At 35.9% G+C, this 16,434-nt stretch overlaps 1 protein-coding gene across 4 annotated transcripts in view; it reads left to right on the top strand.

The window, feature by feature from the left end:
* The window catches only part of ZBTB10 (zinc finger and BTB domain containing 10), a 34,315-nt gene extending 27,564 nt beyond the window's left edge, over positions 1 to 6,751 (top strand). For 3 of the 4 annotated variants that reach the window (XM_032869133.1, XM_032869132.1, XM_032869130.1), the window contains 3 exons: positions 3,301 to 3,477; positions 3,682 to 3,854; positions 4,128 to 6,751. In XM_032869133.1, coding sequence (XP_032725024.1) covers positions 3,301 to 3,477; positions 3,682 to 3,854; positions 4,128 to 4,433 — 656 coding nt within the window. In that variant the 3' untranslated portion in view covers positions 4,434 to 6,751. The remainder of the gene's footprint in view (positions 1 to 3,300; positions 3,478 to 3,681; positions 3,855 to 4,127) is intronic. The other variant, XM_032869131.1, reaches the window with a different exon arrangement.
* The last annotated feature ends 9,683 nt before the right edge of the window (positions 6,752 to 16,434 follow it).

The raw sequence follows: 16,434 nt of genomic DNA, 5'->3' as shown, positions 1-16,434 counted from the left end.
GGGAGGGGGGCAGCTTAGGGGTACTCCATTTTCACAGGCTTCTGAATATAGTATGCACTGACCACAGTTAAGCCATGTAATTTTGAAGGAAAGAAATTGCCTTAAGGTGGTTTCTCTTAATTGTGGAAACTAATTTACAGAAAGTTTTGAAATGAGCCATTTACAGATCCATATAGGTTGAATTTTGAAGACTTTTTCCTGGTACAAAAAATCATGAGTAGTACAAGGTATTTTATTTTTGGTTTAGAAATCTGGTTGAAGAATGGGTTTAGACAGGGTATGTGAATTCATACACAGCTTTCATTTCCCCACATAAATATTTTCAGTGGCGCGGGGTCCATAAAATTCATCTCCTTTTCAAAAAAAGTAAACTCGATTTAGAGTCATTTCTGTTTAGGGGACATTTTGATCCATTTTTGTTTTTGCAACTGAGACCAGCCTTTGTCTTCTGATTCTGACTTCAAAAGAACGCTGCTTTCTTTTTAGTTTGCCGTTATGGAAGAACGTACCCTGAAGGATACTACTGAGCAGTGAGCACAGTTTTCAAGTAGAACTTGAATGACCTTAATGGTCTTTCAGTGATTGAATTACAAAAGCAATACCTTTGTCAATCTGCTTATATACTTCTAAATAAGTAACCTCTACTGTATAAAGAATTTGGCCAGATGAAAGAAGTTTGGGATGAGGTTTTTTGAGTTACCATTTTGTATTCTAGATGCGCTGTCTCCTGTTACCATGGATGCTTTTTATTAATCTGTGCTTTAGGTTATCCAGAGAAACATAGAATTTCAAGTATTAGGAACTTCTAATTCTGAATTTTGGGTGATCAGTTTTTAATTTTTTTAAAGATTTTTTTTATCTGAGTGCAATCATGAGTAGGGGGAGTGGTAGGGGGTGAGGGAGAAGCAGACTCCCCACTGAGAAGGGAGTCTTATGTGTGGGGCTTGATCCCAGGACCCTGACATGGACCTGAGCTAAAGGTAGATGTTTAACTGACTTAGCCACTCAGGTGCCCCCTATAAATTATTTTAGGGCTATTCTGTTCTTAAATGTAATGATAATACTAACTTGAGGGTCTTAACATATCCAACTTAATTTCTGGCAGTAGTTTTTCACAAGTATCTTGAGCAAGTCAAAAAAACATATGTGTTAGTATTTGCTAGATAACAGTTACTCAACAAATAACTGAAGGGGTGTATACTTTGAATTGGACATTAGAAATACAAAGGTGAGTAAAACAGGCACAGCCCTTGCTCTCAGAGCTTAACTTTTTTGCACTGATTTGATCAAGAGCTATGAGTCAAAGCTCAAGCTTTGTTTAAAAATGTAAAGCTGAAAATTGATAGATTCGTGTTCACAGGCTACTACCCCTGTCCTAATTTCCATCCCCTGTCCGCCCCCCACTCCACAGATACGGTGTCTCACTTGAGGATTCCGAAAACTTTCCCTCAAACAAAAACAGATTGTAGTTTAATTATATAATTACAAAGTCAGAAGGCTTTCCTAACATTTAAAAAATGGGTGAAGGTATTCTAAGTATAAAACAATTTACATTATTAGTAATGAAATTTTTAAATAACTTAGGGACCTGTTTGCATTGTTGGGTATTGATACTTTTCACCAAAGAGGAAATATTAAGTTATTTTAATTTTTTTTTTTTTTAGATTTTTTTTTTTAATTTATTTATTTGACAGAGAGAGATCACAAGTAGGCAGAGAGGCAGGCAGAGAGAGAGGGTGAAGCAGGCTCCCTGCTAAGCAGAGAGCCCGATGCGGGACTCGATCCCAGGACCCTGAGATCATGACCTGAGCCGAAGGCAGCGGCTTAACCCACTGAGCCACCCAGGCGCCCAAGTTATTTTAATTTTTAAGAGAAGTAGGGCATCTGGCAGATAGATGGAGGAAAATGAATTTTTAGAAAACCTATTTTGGCAAGCATTCTTTATAAAATCCATAGTTTTCATGGAAGGAAAATTAGTAAATTACTGCACAAATAATCTAGCATATAGCCTGGAAAGCAGTGTTCAGGCAGAGGAAAGTACAAAGGTCTTGCAGAGGGAGCCATTTTTCCATGAAGGAACAGTACAGAGGCCAGTATGCCTGAAGCAGAGTGACCCAAGGGGGTGGTTAGATAGAGGGCTAGATTTAGGTAAGTCTGTATAACATACTGTCAGTCTTTGGGGGTTTTATGTTTGAGATGGGTAGTCCTTGAAGGCTTTTAAGTGCCAGGTTCTCACTTAAAAGTTCTGAAACAATTTCTAATTGGTGTGTTGAGAGCAAACTGTAAGAGGGCAACAGTTACGAACTGGGATGGCTCTGATGGCTATTGAAAATAATCCACAGGCAAGAGTTCATGGTTGATTGGATCAGGGTGGCAATAGCTAGCTATGGAGAATTCTGAATGTTTACATTGCCAAGAGGATTCCTGGATCCAGGTAAAGACCTATATATTCCAGAAGGAATCCTATCCAGGGGGCGCCTGGCTGGCTCATCCTGGAGCATGCGACTCTTGATCTCAGGGCTGTAAGTTGGATCCTCACTTTTGGGTGTAGAGATTACTGAAACATAAAATCTTTTAAAAAGGGGGGGAGGTGAGGGAATGCTATGCAGAGGAGGTAATTTTTATCTTCGCTAGTCTGAAGATCCTCAGGTACAGATTCCTTAAGGGACATTGATTATTTTAATTCTACCTTTTCAATTTTCATTTATTTAAGGATGGAGTTAGAAAGAGGTTTTGGTGAACCCCACGAGGGTCCAGTGTGTCTGAAACAACAAGCAAGGGTATAATACAACAAGAACCTTGCATTTGTAATTCCTAGTATTTATATTTTTCATTCTTAGTCCATTTTTCTATACTATTAAGTTTTAAAACAAGATTATGTGATTATTTTGGTGACAGTAAGGGGACTACCCTCCTGTTCCAAAGCTCTGCTATAGGGCGACAATTAAGAGAGCGTTCGGCTTGAATATGTTTGAAATTCAGTATAAAAGAGTAGTTTCATGTGGTCCACACACTGTTAAATATTATTGAAATATATTTTACCGAATTTTTCTCTCCCTATGGTTGTATTTTAAATTTTAGTTCTATTTAAGATGCTTGCCAATTAGGGTATTATGATAATGAAGTATGAAGACATTTCTGTTTCAGACTATAATGTAGAGATTTTTTATCTAGCTATTTATAATAAGCTGTCATAATCATAATATACAATAAAGTTATTTTCTGGGTTTCTTCAAATTTTGGTAATAGACAGATCTTCATTACCATCATTACATCAGAATCACTTTTCAATTGTATTAGGTACCTCACATGATTTCAAGTACGGCCTGATGCCTGGCCCTTCAAGTGATTTCAAGTATGGATTGCTGCCAGGTACTTCAAATGATTTCAAGTATGGATTGATACCAGGTGCTTCAAACGATTTCAAGTATGGATTATTGCCGGAATCTTGGCCAAAACAAGAAACTTGGGAAAATGGCAAGTATTAGTCAACTAAACATCTACTGGAATTTTAAAATGATTTTTCACAATTAAAAGCTTCCATGTCCTGGGTTTTAAAAAATCAAGATACTGGCAGTCCTATGATAATCCCTATTCTTAGGTATAGACAAGCTTTTGATAGCAAATTTTGTTTACTATATAATTGCTTTTGTGTGTGTGTGTTCTTTTTAATTCTTAAAGGTGAATCATCTCTAATCATGAACAAGTTAAAATGCCCTCATTGTAGCTATGTAGCCAAATACAGACGAACACTAAAAAGGCATTTGCTCATTCATACGGGAGTCAGATCATTTAGCTGTGATATTTGTGGAAAACTGTTTACTCGCAGAGAACATGTGAAAAGACATTCCCTGGTAAGTAACTTTAATATATATAACTGGTCTTTGAGATAAAATGTATTTATGTCAGTGAAGTTTAAGGTATTTTATTAACATGGTTACCTGAAATTTAGGGAAGGTTGGTTGTTAAATAAATTGCTTTAAACAAAGATTGATTTATGAACGAACTTCGTACAGAAAAACAAAAGCATACATTCACTTACTGTTAAATGGGTGGTTTAATTGAATGGTTCAAACGCATTATTGTCTATATTGTCCTTATATTGGATTTTTCCCCCCTTTAATTAGGTGCATAAAAAGGATAAAAAATACAAATGTATGGTGTGTAAGAAGATCTTCATGTTAGCAGCCAGTGTTGGAATAAGACATGGATCTCGACGCTATGGTGTTTGTGTAGACTGTGCAGATAAATCACAGCCAGGAGGGCAAGAAGGTGTAGATCAGGGACAGGATACAGATTTCCCTCGGGATGAAGAATATGAAGAGAATGAAGTAGGAGAAGCTGATGAAGAGCTGGTTGATGATGGAGAAGATCAGAATGATCCATCTCGGTGGGATGAATCAGGAGATGTTTGTATGTCTCTAGATGATTAACTGACCTATACTCCTCAAGGATGCTGCATTTGGACATAATATGAATCGACAATTTGAATTGTTGAACTTGAAGGCTTGCAAAATATGGTACATGCTGGATGGTAGTTATGTTGCTGTGAAAACTGTAGGGTCAAAAAGCCTTATAGCAAAAAAAGAAATTTTTTTTTTATATTTGCACAGGACTGTACAGCAAACAACCTTGTGGTTGGATTACATGGAGTCCCCACATCTTCAGTCAGTTATCAAAGTAAAAATATTTTTTATTTATAGGATATACAGTAACTATTTGGGTCCTACGAATATATTGTACCTATCTTTAAAGAGCTTACATTCATGTGTCCTTTAACATGAATGAAGAAAATCCATTTATAAGACTACAGTGACAGCTGACCCAATTACTCTGTCCATCAAACCACTCAGGCTAGTTTGTACTAGTAGAGTTTTGTTTCTATTTTTATTTTTATTAATTTTATTTTTTTTTTAATACAGATTTTCAGTGAGGGGCCTTTTCAACCCCATTGGTTCTACTTTCCTGTATTTTTCCATTTTAATTTGCTACATAACTTAAACCAAGTCTCTTCTAGTTTAGGTATTATTTCTCAATTTTGTGCTGATGGGCATGTTTATAAGAACTGGAGAGGTAATTTATTGGAATGAACTAACTGACTTCCTCCATTCCCCCTTTCCTTTTTGACATGAATTTTACTACTTCACAAATGAAGAAATGATGTTGCAAAGTTAATGTGGCGAAGTTGACAAATACCACTAAAATGATTATGATTTAGAAGTAACTTTCTCCTGCTGCTCTAATCTGATAAATGGTTATTACATGACGTTTTCTGACATGGTATTCGGTTTTGGGTATCTGTTACTTTGGCACTATTCTTGTTTGCCTCTTTATATTTTTGCCAGTGTACTATACCTCAGTCCTATTCGAAAAGACAGAAATCTAATCAAAAGAAAAGTCATAGAAACAATAAGTAAAATGATTTGTTTCCTAATTTGACCTCCATGTCCAGTTTGGTTAGCTTGTTATGCAATATAAGTGAAACATCAGGTTTTTACTCCTGTGCCCTTTTTATCATTAAAAATAACATAAAAAGTGCATTCTCTTTTGTTTGATACTTACTGGGATATTGAGCGTTTTGAAATTATGATAGATAAATATTTTTTCAGTTCCTCAAAGTTTTACTACATCTTCATAGATAGTCTTTCTGGTAGTCACCATGATTCAACTGTCTGCAAAAGTCTTAACAAATAAAATATTGAGAGGCTTTACAATTATTCTGTTAATTAAATTCTTTAGGGTACAAGGAGTGATATATTAAATTGAAATGGTCAGATTTATTGAGTCTGATGACGGATGAATTAGCTGATTGTTAAACTGACAGCAGCATTTCACATAATATTAACATGCATGACATTTATCAGGAACATACTGTATATTATATAAGATGGAGGGATATCCTATTTTCAGCTTTCTTTTAATAGAAATTGAGTATATTTTCCTATTTTATATCAGGTTACTAAATTATGCTATTTGTGTGGAAAAAATTGCAAGGTACACTTTGACAGACATAATCATTTGGTGCTCCATCTGATCAAAGTTGCAAAGTTCATACTTTTTTTTAAGAGACAAACTTTCTCATTGTCTCAGATTTCGGTAGTGTAATGATTTCATGTTAGACATGGATGTTTCTGCTAGGATGAATCAAGATAAAAGTACGGTTACAGGCTTAGATACATCTTCTGTCATCCAAACTTGATTGTAGTTTCTACGTAACTGTAAAATTGACGGGAATAGTTTGGTTTGATTTTTGTTTAAGACTGAAGAGTACATCTTATTCTCCGTGTTCTAGACAAACGAGTATAATGTCATTCTGGTGGGGTCCAAAGTAGGCGTTAGTTGGGCAAAGATACTATGAATGAAAAAGTATTTTAAACTTAAAATGTTCTGCTTTGTGAATATGTAAGTATAGTATAAAGATTTCTTTCATCCCATTTATCCCCCTCCTTTAAAATAAACCATAGTTTACAATTGGTAGATCTGTCTATATATAAATATATATTAAAGAGAAAAGATATATATCTGAAAATCACCTAAATCTGCTTTATTAGACTACAGTTCACTTATTACATAGAAACTGGACTTGGCTTTACATTCTTAATGTACTTTTACTTTTCCTCAAGATATGAACTTACACTCTTTAAACTGAATTTTCTTTTACTACTTAAATCATTTATGTATATCTGGTAAATTATGACCAAATTTTTGTTAGACTGCATACAGTAAATTGAAATACACACTTGGTACACTACGGGATTGTTGTGATTTTGTTTTGGTTTTAGTTGGAAACAAAGTTTGATGTAGATGGCTTATTACTGTTAATTTAAAATATTCTATAATTGTCCATTACCTTTTATGTTGTGTTGTGACAGATTTGGCTATATTTTTAGTCAACTGAAATATACTTTAAAAGTTTGTTTTTAGAAAGGTAATCCAAAGGAATGTTTATACTCGAATATATTAGCCTCAGCCTATATAAAAATTTCTTCTTTAAAGTAAACATTTTACCAGAAACAGAATTGACAGATTTTTCTACTTGCTGACTGCCTAACTTATTTGTTTCATGATCTCGAGGGACTGCCTTTTCCCTTCTAGGTCTTTTTAAAAAATAGTTTTAGTACTAAGGTATACTACTGGACGTTTCTATTTTTTTTTTTTTAAAGTATATTCTTTTTCTGACTTACAGTACAATTTCAGGAAGTTGATAGATACTAAGAACTTACGATTGGTCTCAGAGGTGACAATGGAATACTCATAATTTTGTCTGTGGAGCCCTGGCAGAATTATGTGTTACACATTTGCTGAATTTTTCTCTTGTAACTTATATTTTAAATGAAACCTATTTTAGAGCTTGTAATTTTAATGAAGAGGAAAAATATAAACTGTTTTCTTTGCTATTTACTCTAGTAACAGACCCTCTCATATAAATTAAGATCATGTAATCTTTCTTAGGATTCTCAGAGACAGTTACTTCCATATGGTCCCTGCTTTGTCGTTCTTACTGGCCCTCATTTTTCATATTCACTAGATATGTTGCTAATTGTAGCACCCTAGCAACTAAGAGCTTAAAAAACTGTAGGAAGGGGAAACTGAACACTAATAAATAGCTTTGAAATTTGGTGGGGAAAACACTAGCTGGTTTTGGTAGAGCCATCCTGATGGAGAAGAGGGAGATAGAACGAGCGAATTCACAAAGTGCTGCAAACACCAGTACACATAGTAGAGGCCTACTACATCTTCGTTCAATAACAGATGCAAACCAGGAGGAAAGGGGGAGGAGACAAGATGAAAGGATCAGGGTTGGGAAACTATATTCATACAACGAAGTGTAAAAGGCCTGAAGATGACTGGAGTAGTATGTTATGGGGGAAAGTGTGATGGAAGAGGAGTTTTAAAAAGTCATAAATTTCAAAACTGCAGTAAGCTTTATGTGTATTTTTAGGATTTTGTTGACATAAGAATTTATTTTTCTGAAAATTCCAAAAGCTACTTTTTTTTTTTTTAGTGCCTACATGTGCCATTGAGCTTTACATTATTTTCTCTAATTCCCGATAAGGTAGGTGCTACAGTCTCCATTTCATGGAAGAGAAAGTCTCCAAGAAATCTGCATAATATAACTTGCCCAATATAACACAGCTATTAAGTTGTAGAGCTAGCTGGGTTTTGACCAGATTTGATTCTGAATGAAGCCCATGCTCTTTTTAGGGGGCTCTATTAACTGCCTCATTAAACAACTTTTGTAGAATTTCAGTGCTTTAAAGAAGTTTCTCTATGGAGACCTATTTTCCCTGTAAACTATCTACATTAGGAATTTGAGTGTCTAATCTTTCCTTCCTCAAATACCCTTATCACTCTTTTCCTCTTAATTGAGCAGTTTTGTCACTTGACTATAAATAAGATACCTGACCTCAGTGTAGCACATGCTATTAATTGGCTGTGGCATTTTTATTTTTAAAAGGATGGTTTTAAAGTGAAGAACTAGATGTGAACCCCAGTTTTTGTGCCGTTCAGTCACCCAGATCCTTAAAACTTAACTATGGTACATAATATATGTGCTTAGAACTAACAGGTGTTTTTTTGTAGTCACTTCAGGATTTAAAGTGGAAAAATTTTTTTCCTGCTGTATCCCTGCTTTCAAGTGAAGTTGAACTGTTCTAGATAGTTTAAAATGTGTTAGGAATAAGCACACTAGATGTTTTCTAGCCCTGAATTTTAGGACATTGGGTACTTATTTGGAGTACACTGGCTATTGAGAACAAGATTTTGGGTTGAAGAGAGAGGGATGGTTGAGGCCAAGATGAAATGGGAGAATCAGCATTTTAAACACTGTAAACATAACGCTTTCTTCTGCCTGCTGTTTGTAAAAGCTCTTTGGGAAGATCTTTTACGAAGACCAATTTTTTTAAATGTAATTTACCTACCTAGTATAAGTGTCCTAAGACATGTATGTAAACTTCCAAAACTGTTTGTCTGTGTATTTAGAAAATACACAAGAATCTTTATCAAACCTAAAAATATAAACTTGTGAGCACTAAACTTGCTTCTGGCTTCGTGAATTTTGTTGACTCTGACATTTAATTCAGATTTCTTTGCATTAAAAGTGTACTAATTTAGACTAATAGGGGTAGCGGAACACCTTTGTAAACTTATAATTCAGATTATCTTTGTACTTCAGGTTTACAAGTTTGAATTACAGAATATTAGGGTTTTTTGGGTTTTATGTCTTTATATGAAGTGCATAAAATGACTCAGACTACCTCCTAGTGATGCCCGGAGAGCTGCTCTAATAGGTAATAGTGATTTGTAATCAACATTTCATCTGTTTTTTCATCTTTATTACTTGTGGGAATTCTCTGCAGGTCTTAGAAGACATTAAGATATTTCCCCTCTAATTTACATGTGTGCATAATTTTGGAAGTGGTTTAAAAAAAGAAATGTAAATTACTTCATCCCATCTTTATTGCATATTAGCAGACTAATGAATTATTAGTAAATACATGTTTCAAGTCTTTGAAACTTTAATAATAATAGAGAAAACACTTACCTGGGTGTGTTTAGGTTTTTGTGGTGGTGGTAGTACTAGAACAAAGGAAATCAGAAATGACTAGATAGACTTTACTAAGGAAATGAGAGTTTTGTTTGGAGAAGGCTGTCCATGTAACACATAAGGCTTGGTGTATTAAAATTGTAAAAGAGCTGTCATGTGGCAGAATGATTAGGTATACTCTGTATGGTTCTGAGAGGTTAAGACTGGGACCACTTGGCTCAAGATTAAAAAGCAGATTTAATAATCAGCAAAAGAGTAAATGTAATTGCTTCAGAAAGAAACCAAATCTATTGTTTGAGATGTTCTAGAGCATTTTGGCTAAGGTAATATTGACCAAACATTTCTATCTATAGGTTTTCGGTTTTTTGCTTAAAAGTTTATGGACCATTGTAGTTAACCAGTTTTTTGTTTTGCTTAGCAAAAGCACTGATAAAGTTATGCATAAATATCTCATGATATTTAGAAAAATTAAAAATTTAGAATTCATGCTTAACTGTATAGAAAAAATTGCTATTTGAGCTTTTTTCTTTTTCACTTTGCAGATCATCACAACCAATATTTGGAAGCTGGTGTAGGAAATTAAATTACTGGATCCATGGTTAAATGAGAAAATTAAAGGTCCTTTGGGTCGTAGCCCTTTGTCATAAGTTTTTTTTGAGTTTTGAACTAAAGAAAAAAAAATGAACCACAAATCTATTCTGTTAAAGTGAATAAGAAAATAGGTTGTGTGACAGCATGTTGCCTTTACATGCTAGTGATACTACCTTCTGTCTGCCAGCCAGATTCTTTTTCCCAACACAACCAAAGTTTGGCAATAAGAAATTACTAATCTTCTAAGCATAATTAAGTATGTTTTAGAATATTAGTGGAAGATAAGCAAAAGACTGTTTTCTTGGCACATGTCTCAACACTCAGTAAAACACACAAAATATTGCAAGATAATTGTAGAATGTTTCAGGTTAAAACTTTGAGAGCAAAAAGGAACTGATGCCCAGAGAGGTTACTACAGTAATTTTACAGTCAGTTTTGGGATCCAGGATTTCTGAACTTCATTTCAGTATTCAAACCCGTTTGATAAACGATTTAAGATTGGGGAAAACTGAAATTCGGAACTACAAAATATATTCAGATGTAATTCCTGGCACATAAATCTGAGCTCAAAGTTAAGTGATTATTAAAAGATGTCATCAACTTTTTTATGATTTTGCTTGTTAGTACCTAATGGCCTATAGTTAACAAGTTAGTTTGGTTTACAAGCAGTTTGTGTTGCCAAGCACAGGGAACGTGGTGGCATCCCTTGGGACTTCCCGCTCGCCCTCTGCTACGCCCCTAGGTGACCTTACCTGAAGACATAATGACCAAAACCAACCTATAGCAAATATGACTATAGAAATCTCAGTGCAAGTAGCCTTTAGGTTTTTTTAACTTAAATCATCTGCTTAACTTGGAGTACTTAGTGACAAACTGCAAAATACTTGAAAATAATGGCTGGCTTGTCACCACTAGTATCTTAAGTGTCTTATAGTGTATATAAGGAAGATGGAAAACCTAGAGGAAACCCCATTAGAGTTTATACCTTGATGTGGAGTGCAACAGTGCATCAATAAAGATCATATAGATCTGATGCTTTTGTTGCTAATGATTTTTGTATGTGTTAGAGGCATGTTGAGTGGTGTATTGTATTTCACCATGTGCAACACAAATGTGTGTTCATGTGGAAGATGGAGCTGAGTATATAACTGTCACCCTCACCCTCTTCCTGCTCTTGCTGAGACCTGGATCCCTAAACTGGGATGCTGGCATTTACATAGACACGTGGGTAATTAATTCTCCAAAGTACATTTTACCACAGTAATTTTTAATTGTCACCTAAAGCGTTCAATCAATTCAGTCATTCCAAGGGAGAGCAAGTCTACAAACTGCGTCCTCTTCCAAGAGTACTACTCAGGGAATTACCGTCACCCATGGCAAGGGAGATTTGAAACAGATTTTTATGCATTGGTATGGATTCTCTTTTTTTGGGGGCAGTTTTAAATTTGTCTCTCTTAGGATTTTGTTGTTTCACAGACCTAAAGATGTTTGTTAGAATCCTACATCAGATTTCAGGCAGCGTTTTGGAGGCATTCTGAACTTTGGCCCTTATTTGTGCCTTCTGAAGGTAGCTGACTCTTACTGGCACCCCAAGTCTATTTTCTGGCCCTTTGTTACTGCTGGTGACTTACTCTGTATTCAAAATGTGAGCTCCCATTTTAGCCTATGGACTCTTCTCTCCGGCTATATATGTATTCAACAGATAAATACCGAAGACTCATTTGTGGAAAAAATGGTTATCTGTGATGGATAATGACCTCACGCTGTATTATGTTCTCAATTATCACATGCCATTTGCAACGGAAACATTGAAAAGCAAGCAGGGAACCAACAGGCCCTTTGTTTCAGTGGGTTTTGGAAAAGCAGGAATGATTGGGAATTGTGAATGGGCAGGATAACTGAAGGTACATAGTGGTGCAGATTAAGAAAATGCATCCATGGCACTTTGCATTGTCTCCCTTCAACATGATAGAAGGAGAGAATACTTTTATTGCCTTGAAAATATGTCTTAAAGTTACAGGGACAAAAGATTTGCTCCGCATACAATTTTTGCATGGACCTTAATATTATGGCAAACAAAAACGTTTGTATCAGCTATTTTATCTTTTTCTGGGATAGGACTATTATTACTTTCTAGGTGCTTCCTAGTTCTATAGGACAAGAACTACATTAGACAAGTGTGTGAGATCTTATGAGAAGATCCATTTATGTACTCAGGGAAACACGTTAACAGAGTCTACCTCCTATTCGGGGGTGGGGGGGTATGATGAAGTTACTGGGACCTAGAGAGGAGTTTTCCTGTCCAGTAAAGAAGTTCAATACAAATGCAGGCCTTTGGGGTTAATGTTCAGTCCACTTATTTTTGGCAGAGGGAAAGAACATCACCTTTTCTCAAAGGATGAAATCACGAGCTTCTATAGCCCCCCCCACCCAACTCCCAAGTTAATTTTTAAGGAAAGTAATAGCCTAAGTATCATATTCAATTTTGATGTGCCCTTTTTTTTTAAAAGCATACTATATTTACATCTCATTGAGTCTCAATATTAAATAGTCTTCAAAATTCCAATCTTACTCACTTCGCCCGTGTTTGCGCTGTATTTTACAGTTTGCTTTTTGGTCAGGATTCTAACTGTAGGGAGTCTGCAAGCTTTTTCCTTATAGGGCCAGATAGTAAATGTTTTTGGCTTTGTGGGCCATAGGGTCTCCATTACAACTAGTCAACTTTGCTGTTTGTATCATGAAAGCAGCCATAGACAGTATGTAAATGAGTAGTGTGGCTGTGTTCTGATAAAGCTTTCCTTCCAAGATAAGGCAGCAGGCTGCACTTTGCTGACCCCGATCTTTAACTTCCCACCGCGCTCCACATGTATTGATGCTTTCTCTCGCTCTTTCTGTTCTTGCAATACATACATTAAATAATGTTGTGCCTTCTTAGTATCAATTATTTTCCTTCCAGAATTACAGACCTGGAATTACAAGATTTTAACACTTTCATGGCCCCATTTTAGCAGAGAAGGATAAACACCTTACATCTTGGCTCTGATTAGACAGCAAGACCTGTTTAAGGAACCTGGTTAAGTACTGTATTTCAGTGTAGGGTGTCCTCCCCCAGCCCCATTTCCTGGTTCCTAAATAAGAGAATTAAAGAATACATCCAATTCAGAAATACATTCAGTGTTTAATAAAAAGGAAACCCTGCTTGTTGATAAAAATAACATACTTTTCTAATCTGGACCCTTTAATTGCCCCTTTACCAAATCATGTTAAAAGATTATTTCACATTAGGCTTCAACCTTAATTGAGCTCTACAGTATTGACTTTCCATAACTTTTAGAATGTAAACTACTTGGGAATCTTCAATATCTCCTTTCATAAAAGATGCCAATAAATTAGACTTGTCAGTCATCTTGGACATAGCTTGAAAATGCTAAGCTTGTGAGTAAATGAGCCAAAGAGTCTGACCTGAAAAATACCTTCCATTAAGCCCTTGAGCCCAAGACTAAAGACTACCAAACTGAACCAGAAATCTGTCCTTGTTTCAGACACACTAACTCCCCATCTTAAGCCCTACTGAGGATAATTGTGTGGTCTTGTGTTGCTGAGTTTCCTGCAATAGCAGGCCTTTGCTAAATACATGTCAACAAGTATTGAACACCACTCTTCATAGTCAAAATTTCTATTTAAAACACAGTTTCAGGGGCGCCTGGGTAGCTCAGTCAAGAGTCTGCCTTTGGCTCAGGTCATGATTCCGGAGTCCTGGGATCGAGTCCTGCATCTAGCTCAGCTGGGGGAGCCTGCTTCTCCCTCTGCTTGCCACTGCCCTCCACTTGTGCACAGTCTCCCTCCCTCTCTCCCTAGTAAAATCTTAAAAACAACAAAAAAGTTTCAACGACTTAAAACTTAATCTCAAGAATTTTTTCTTTTTAAGGCCCAAATTAATCAGAGGTCTCATTTAAGAAATTTAGAAAAGCTTTTGTCGCTCTTCTAATGGGATACTCTCCCATCAGGAGCATCAAATATATTCAGAAGGGACATATGATACAACTCTGAAAAGAACATAGTCATTTAAGAATGCAGCAGGGTTCTTTTCTGGGCAGAAGTTTCACTCAATCCACTGTAATCTCAATTGCAACTTCAATGATGGAGCGAAACTATCCTGATAAAGGCCACTGATGACTGGTTGCCAAATCCGCATCTCTGTAGCATTTGGTTCTGTTAATAACTAGTTCCCTTCATAACACCCTTCCTCTTACTTGACCCTGTAAGTATTGGTATTCTCTTAATTCTATGCCGGACACTCCTCTAGTGTTCTTTGCCTTGGTGTTCTTACTCAGCCCAAACGATCACAAGGACAAGCCTTGGTGACTCTCATAACTGACCTCTGTTCAGAGTTTACAAATATTTGCTTAAATGACAGCATGCATCGTTGTTTGAAACACAAAAGATTTTTAATCACAACCCTCATTTGGCTTACAGTTCTTTAATTTCTCTTGGATGACCTCAAGTTTTTAGGTTTATATTCTACTGTATGGGGTCTTACCATGAGCTGATACTCCATTGCAAAGGCACCTTTAGAAAAACTGTAATCCTGGTTTCTCTGGAGATATTTAATATATCCCGCCAGGTTAACCCTTGATTTGGTGAGGTGGTATTTAGCTTTTGTATCAACAAGTATGTACCTCTGTTAATTATACAGATCAATAGAATCTGTGAACTGAAGTAACCTTAGAAACATCCGCTCTTGATGTTTACCCAGCCTCTGCTTGATTTCATTCCATAAACTTTCTTCTCTAGCTCATTCCCTCACATTGCAGGTCATATTAGCCTGAGATGCTTCTCTATTCTCTAAACTGAGTAGAGCTGAAGTCCGCTTATTCCATCTCTTAATGCTACACAGATTCTAATCCTTCCATGTAATAGTCTCCATAACAGTAGAAATTGGAAGGTGGAGGGGTGAGTATACTATATTGGAGGAGTACTTAGGGACAAAATTTTTCCATTTCTAGGGGTGCCTGGAGGGCTCACTTGGTTGAGCCTCCCAACTCCCGATTTCAGCTAGGTCCTGACCTCAGGGTCGTTGGATCGAACCCCACGTAAGGCTCTTTGTGGAGTCTGCTGTCCCTCCCTCCCCACCCCTCTCTCTCTCTCTCAAATAAAAATAACTAAAATCTTTAAAACAATTTTTTTCCATTCCTAGAAAACAGTATTGTACGTTTTCTTTTTTTTTTTTTTTTAAGATTTTATTTATTTGTCAGAGAAAGAGAGAGCACACAAGCAGGCAGAGGCGGAGAGAGAAGTAGGTTCCCCGCCGAGCAAGGAGCCCAATGCGGGGCTCAATACCAGGACCCTGAGATCATGACCTGAGCCGAAGGCAGCGGCTTAACCGACTGAGCCACCCAGGCGCCCCTTATTGTATGTTTTCAATCCTGTACAGTACCAGACACGCTGTTCACCCTTTTTCAATTTAATTGTTTCACTCTTAAGGCTAAGAATGTAATATAAAAAAACAAAAATATTTTCAAGAAAAGCATTCAAAAATATTTCTTATAAAGTAGCATATTAATTTGCTGGCACTGGTATAGAACATTTAATATAAGATTAAACTTGCTTCTCCAAGATAAGATTAAGTTTGCAGCTTGATATAAAAATTTTAAATGTTGCTTAATCCTAAGCTTTTAAGAATTTCATAATTAACTGATTTTAAATGCAGTATAATTTAACACATATAAATTTAATGATTCAATTCCCTTTAGAAAATGTATTACAAGGAAGATTACTTTTTCCTTTAATTGCATTTTAGATCATAGAAAGAGGCGAGAAATTTTTCACTTTTATTAAATTCTTACAAAACTTCAGGTCCTTCAGGCCCAAACTATTCCTCTCCTTAAACAGCAGGACAGATTTATCATTATGGCTGTTTTTATTTTTATACTTATTTTGAAAAAATTTATGAAGACAGCCCTAATGCATTTATGTCACTAAAATGGAAGAATGGAATATTGTCCTTATTAGGGTAGCCATTAAGTCTTAAAAATTACTCAGTGGTCCTTAGCATAATATTTTTTTCTCAATGTGTGAACTTTAAAAATATGAATCAGGAAACTCCATAAAAATAGTTACCAAAAACACATTTTGTGAAGTTTATCACGAGCTCTTTGAAAGTTACATCATATCCTTCATCTTTGTCTCAGCAGAGATCCTAGCTCTGAGAATCTGAGGACGTTTTGCCTAGGTGTAGGTGATGAATGTCATTGCCATTTTCAGACATTTATGGATATGAGAGAAAAAGAGGGATG

Source organism: Lontra canadensis, unplaced genomic scaffold (assembly GCF_010015895.1).
Source record: "Lontra canadensis isolate GAN:19392208 unplaced genomic scaffold, GSC_riverotter_1.0 scaffold37, whole genome shotgun sequence".
Lineage (NCBI taxonomy): Eukaryota > Metazoa > Chordata > Mammalia > Carnivora > Mustelidae > Lontra > Lontra canadensis.
The sequence above is the reverse complement of the archived record's forward strand: the minus strand, read 5'-3'. Positions and strand labels throughout refer to the sequence as shown.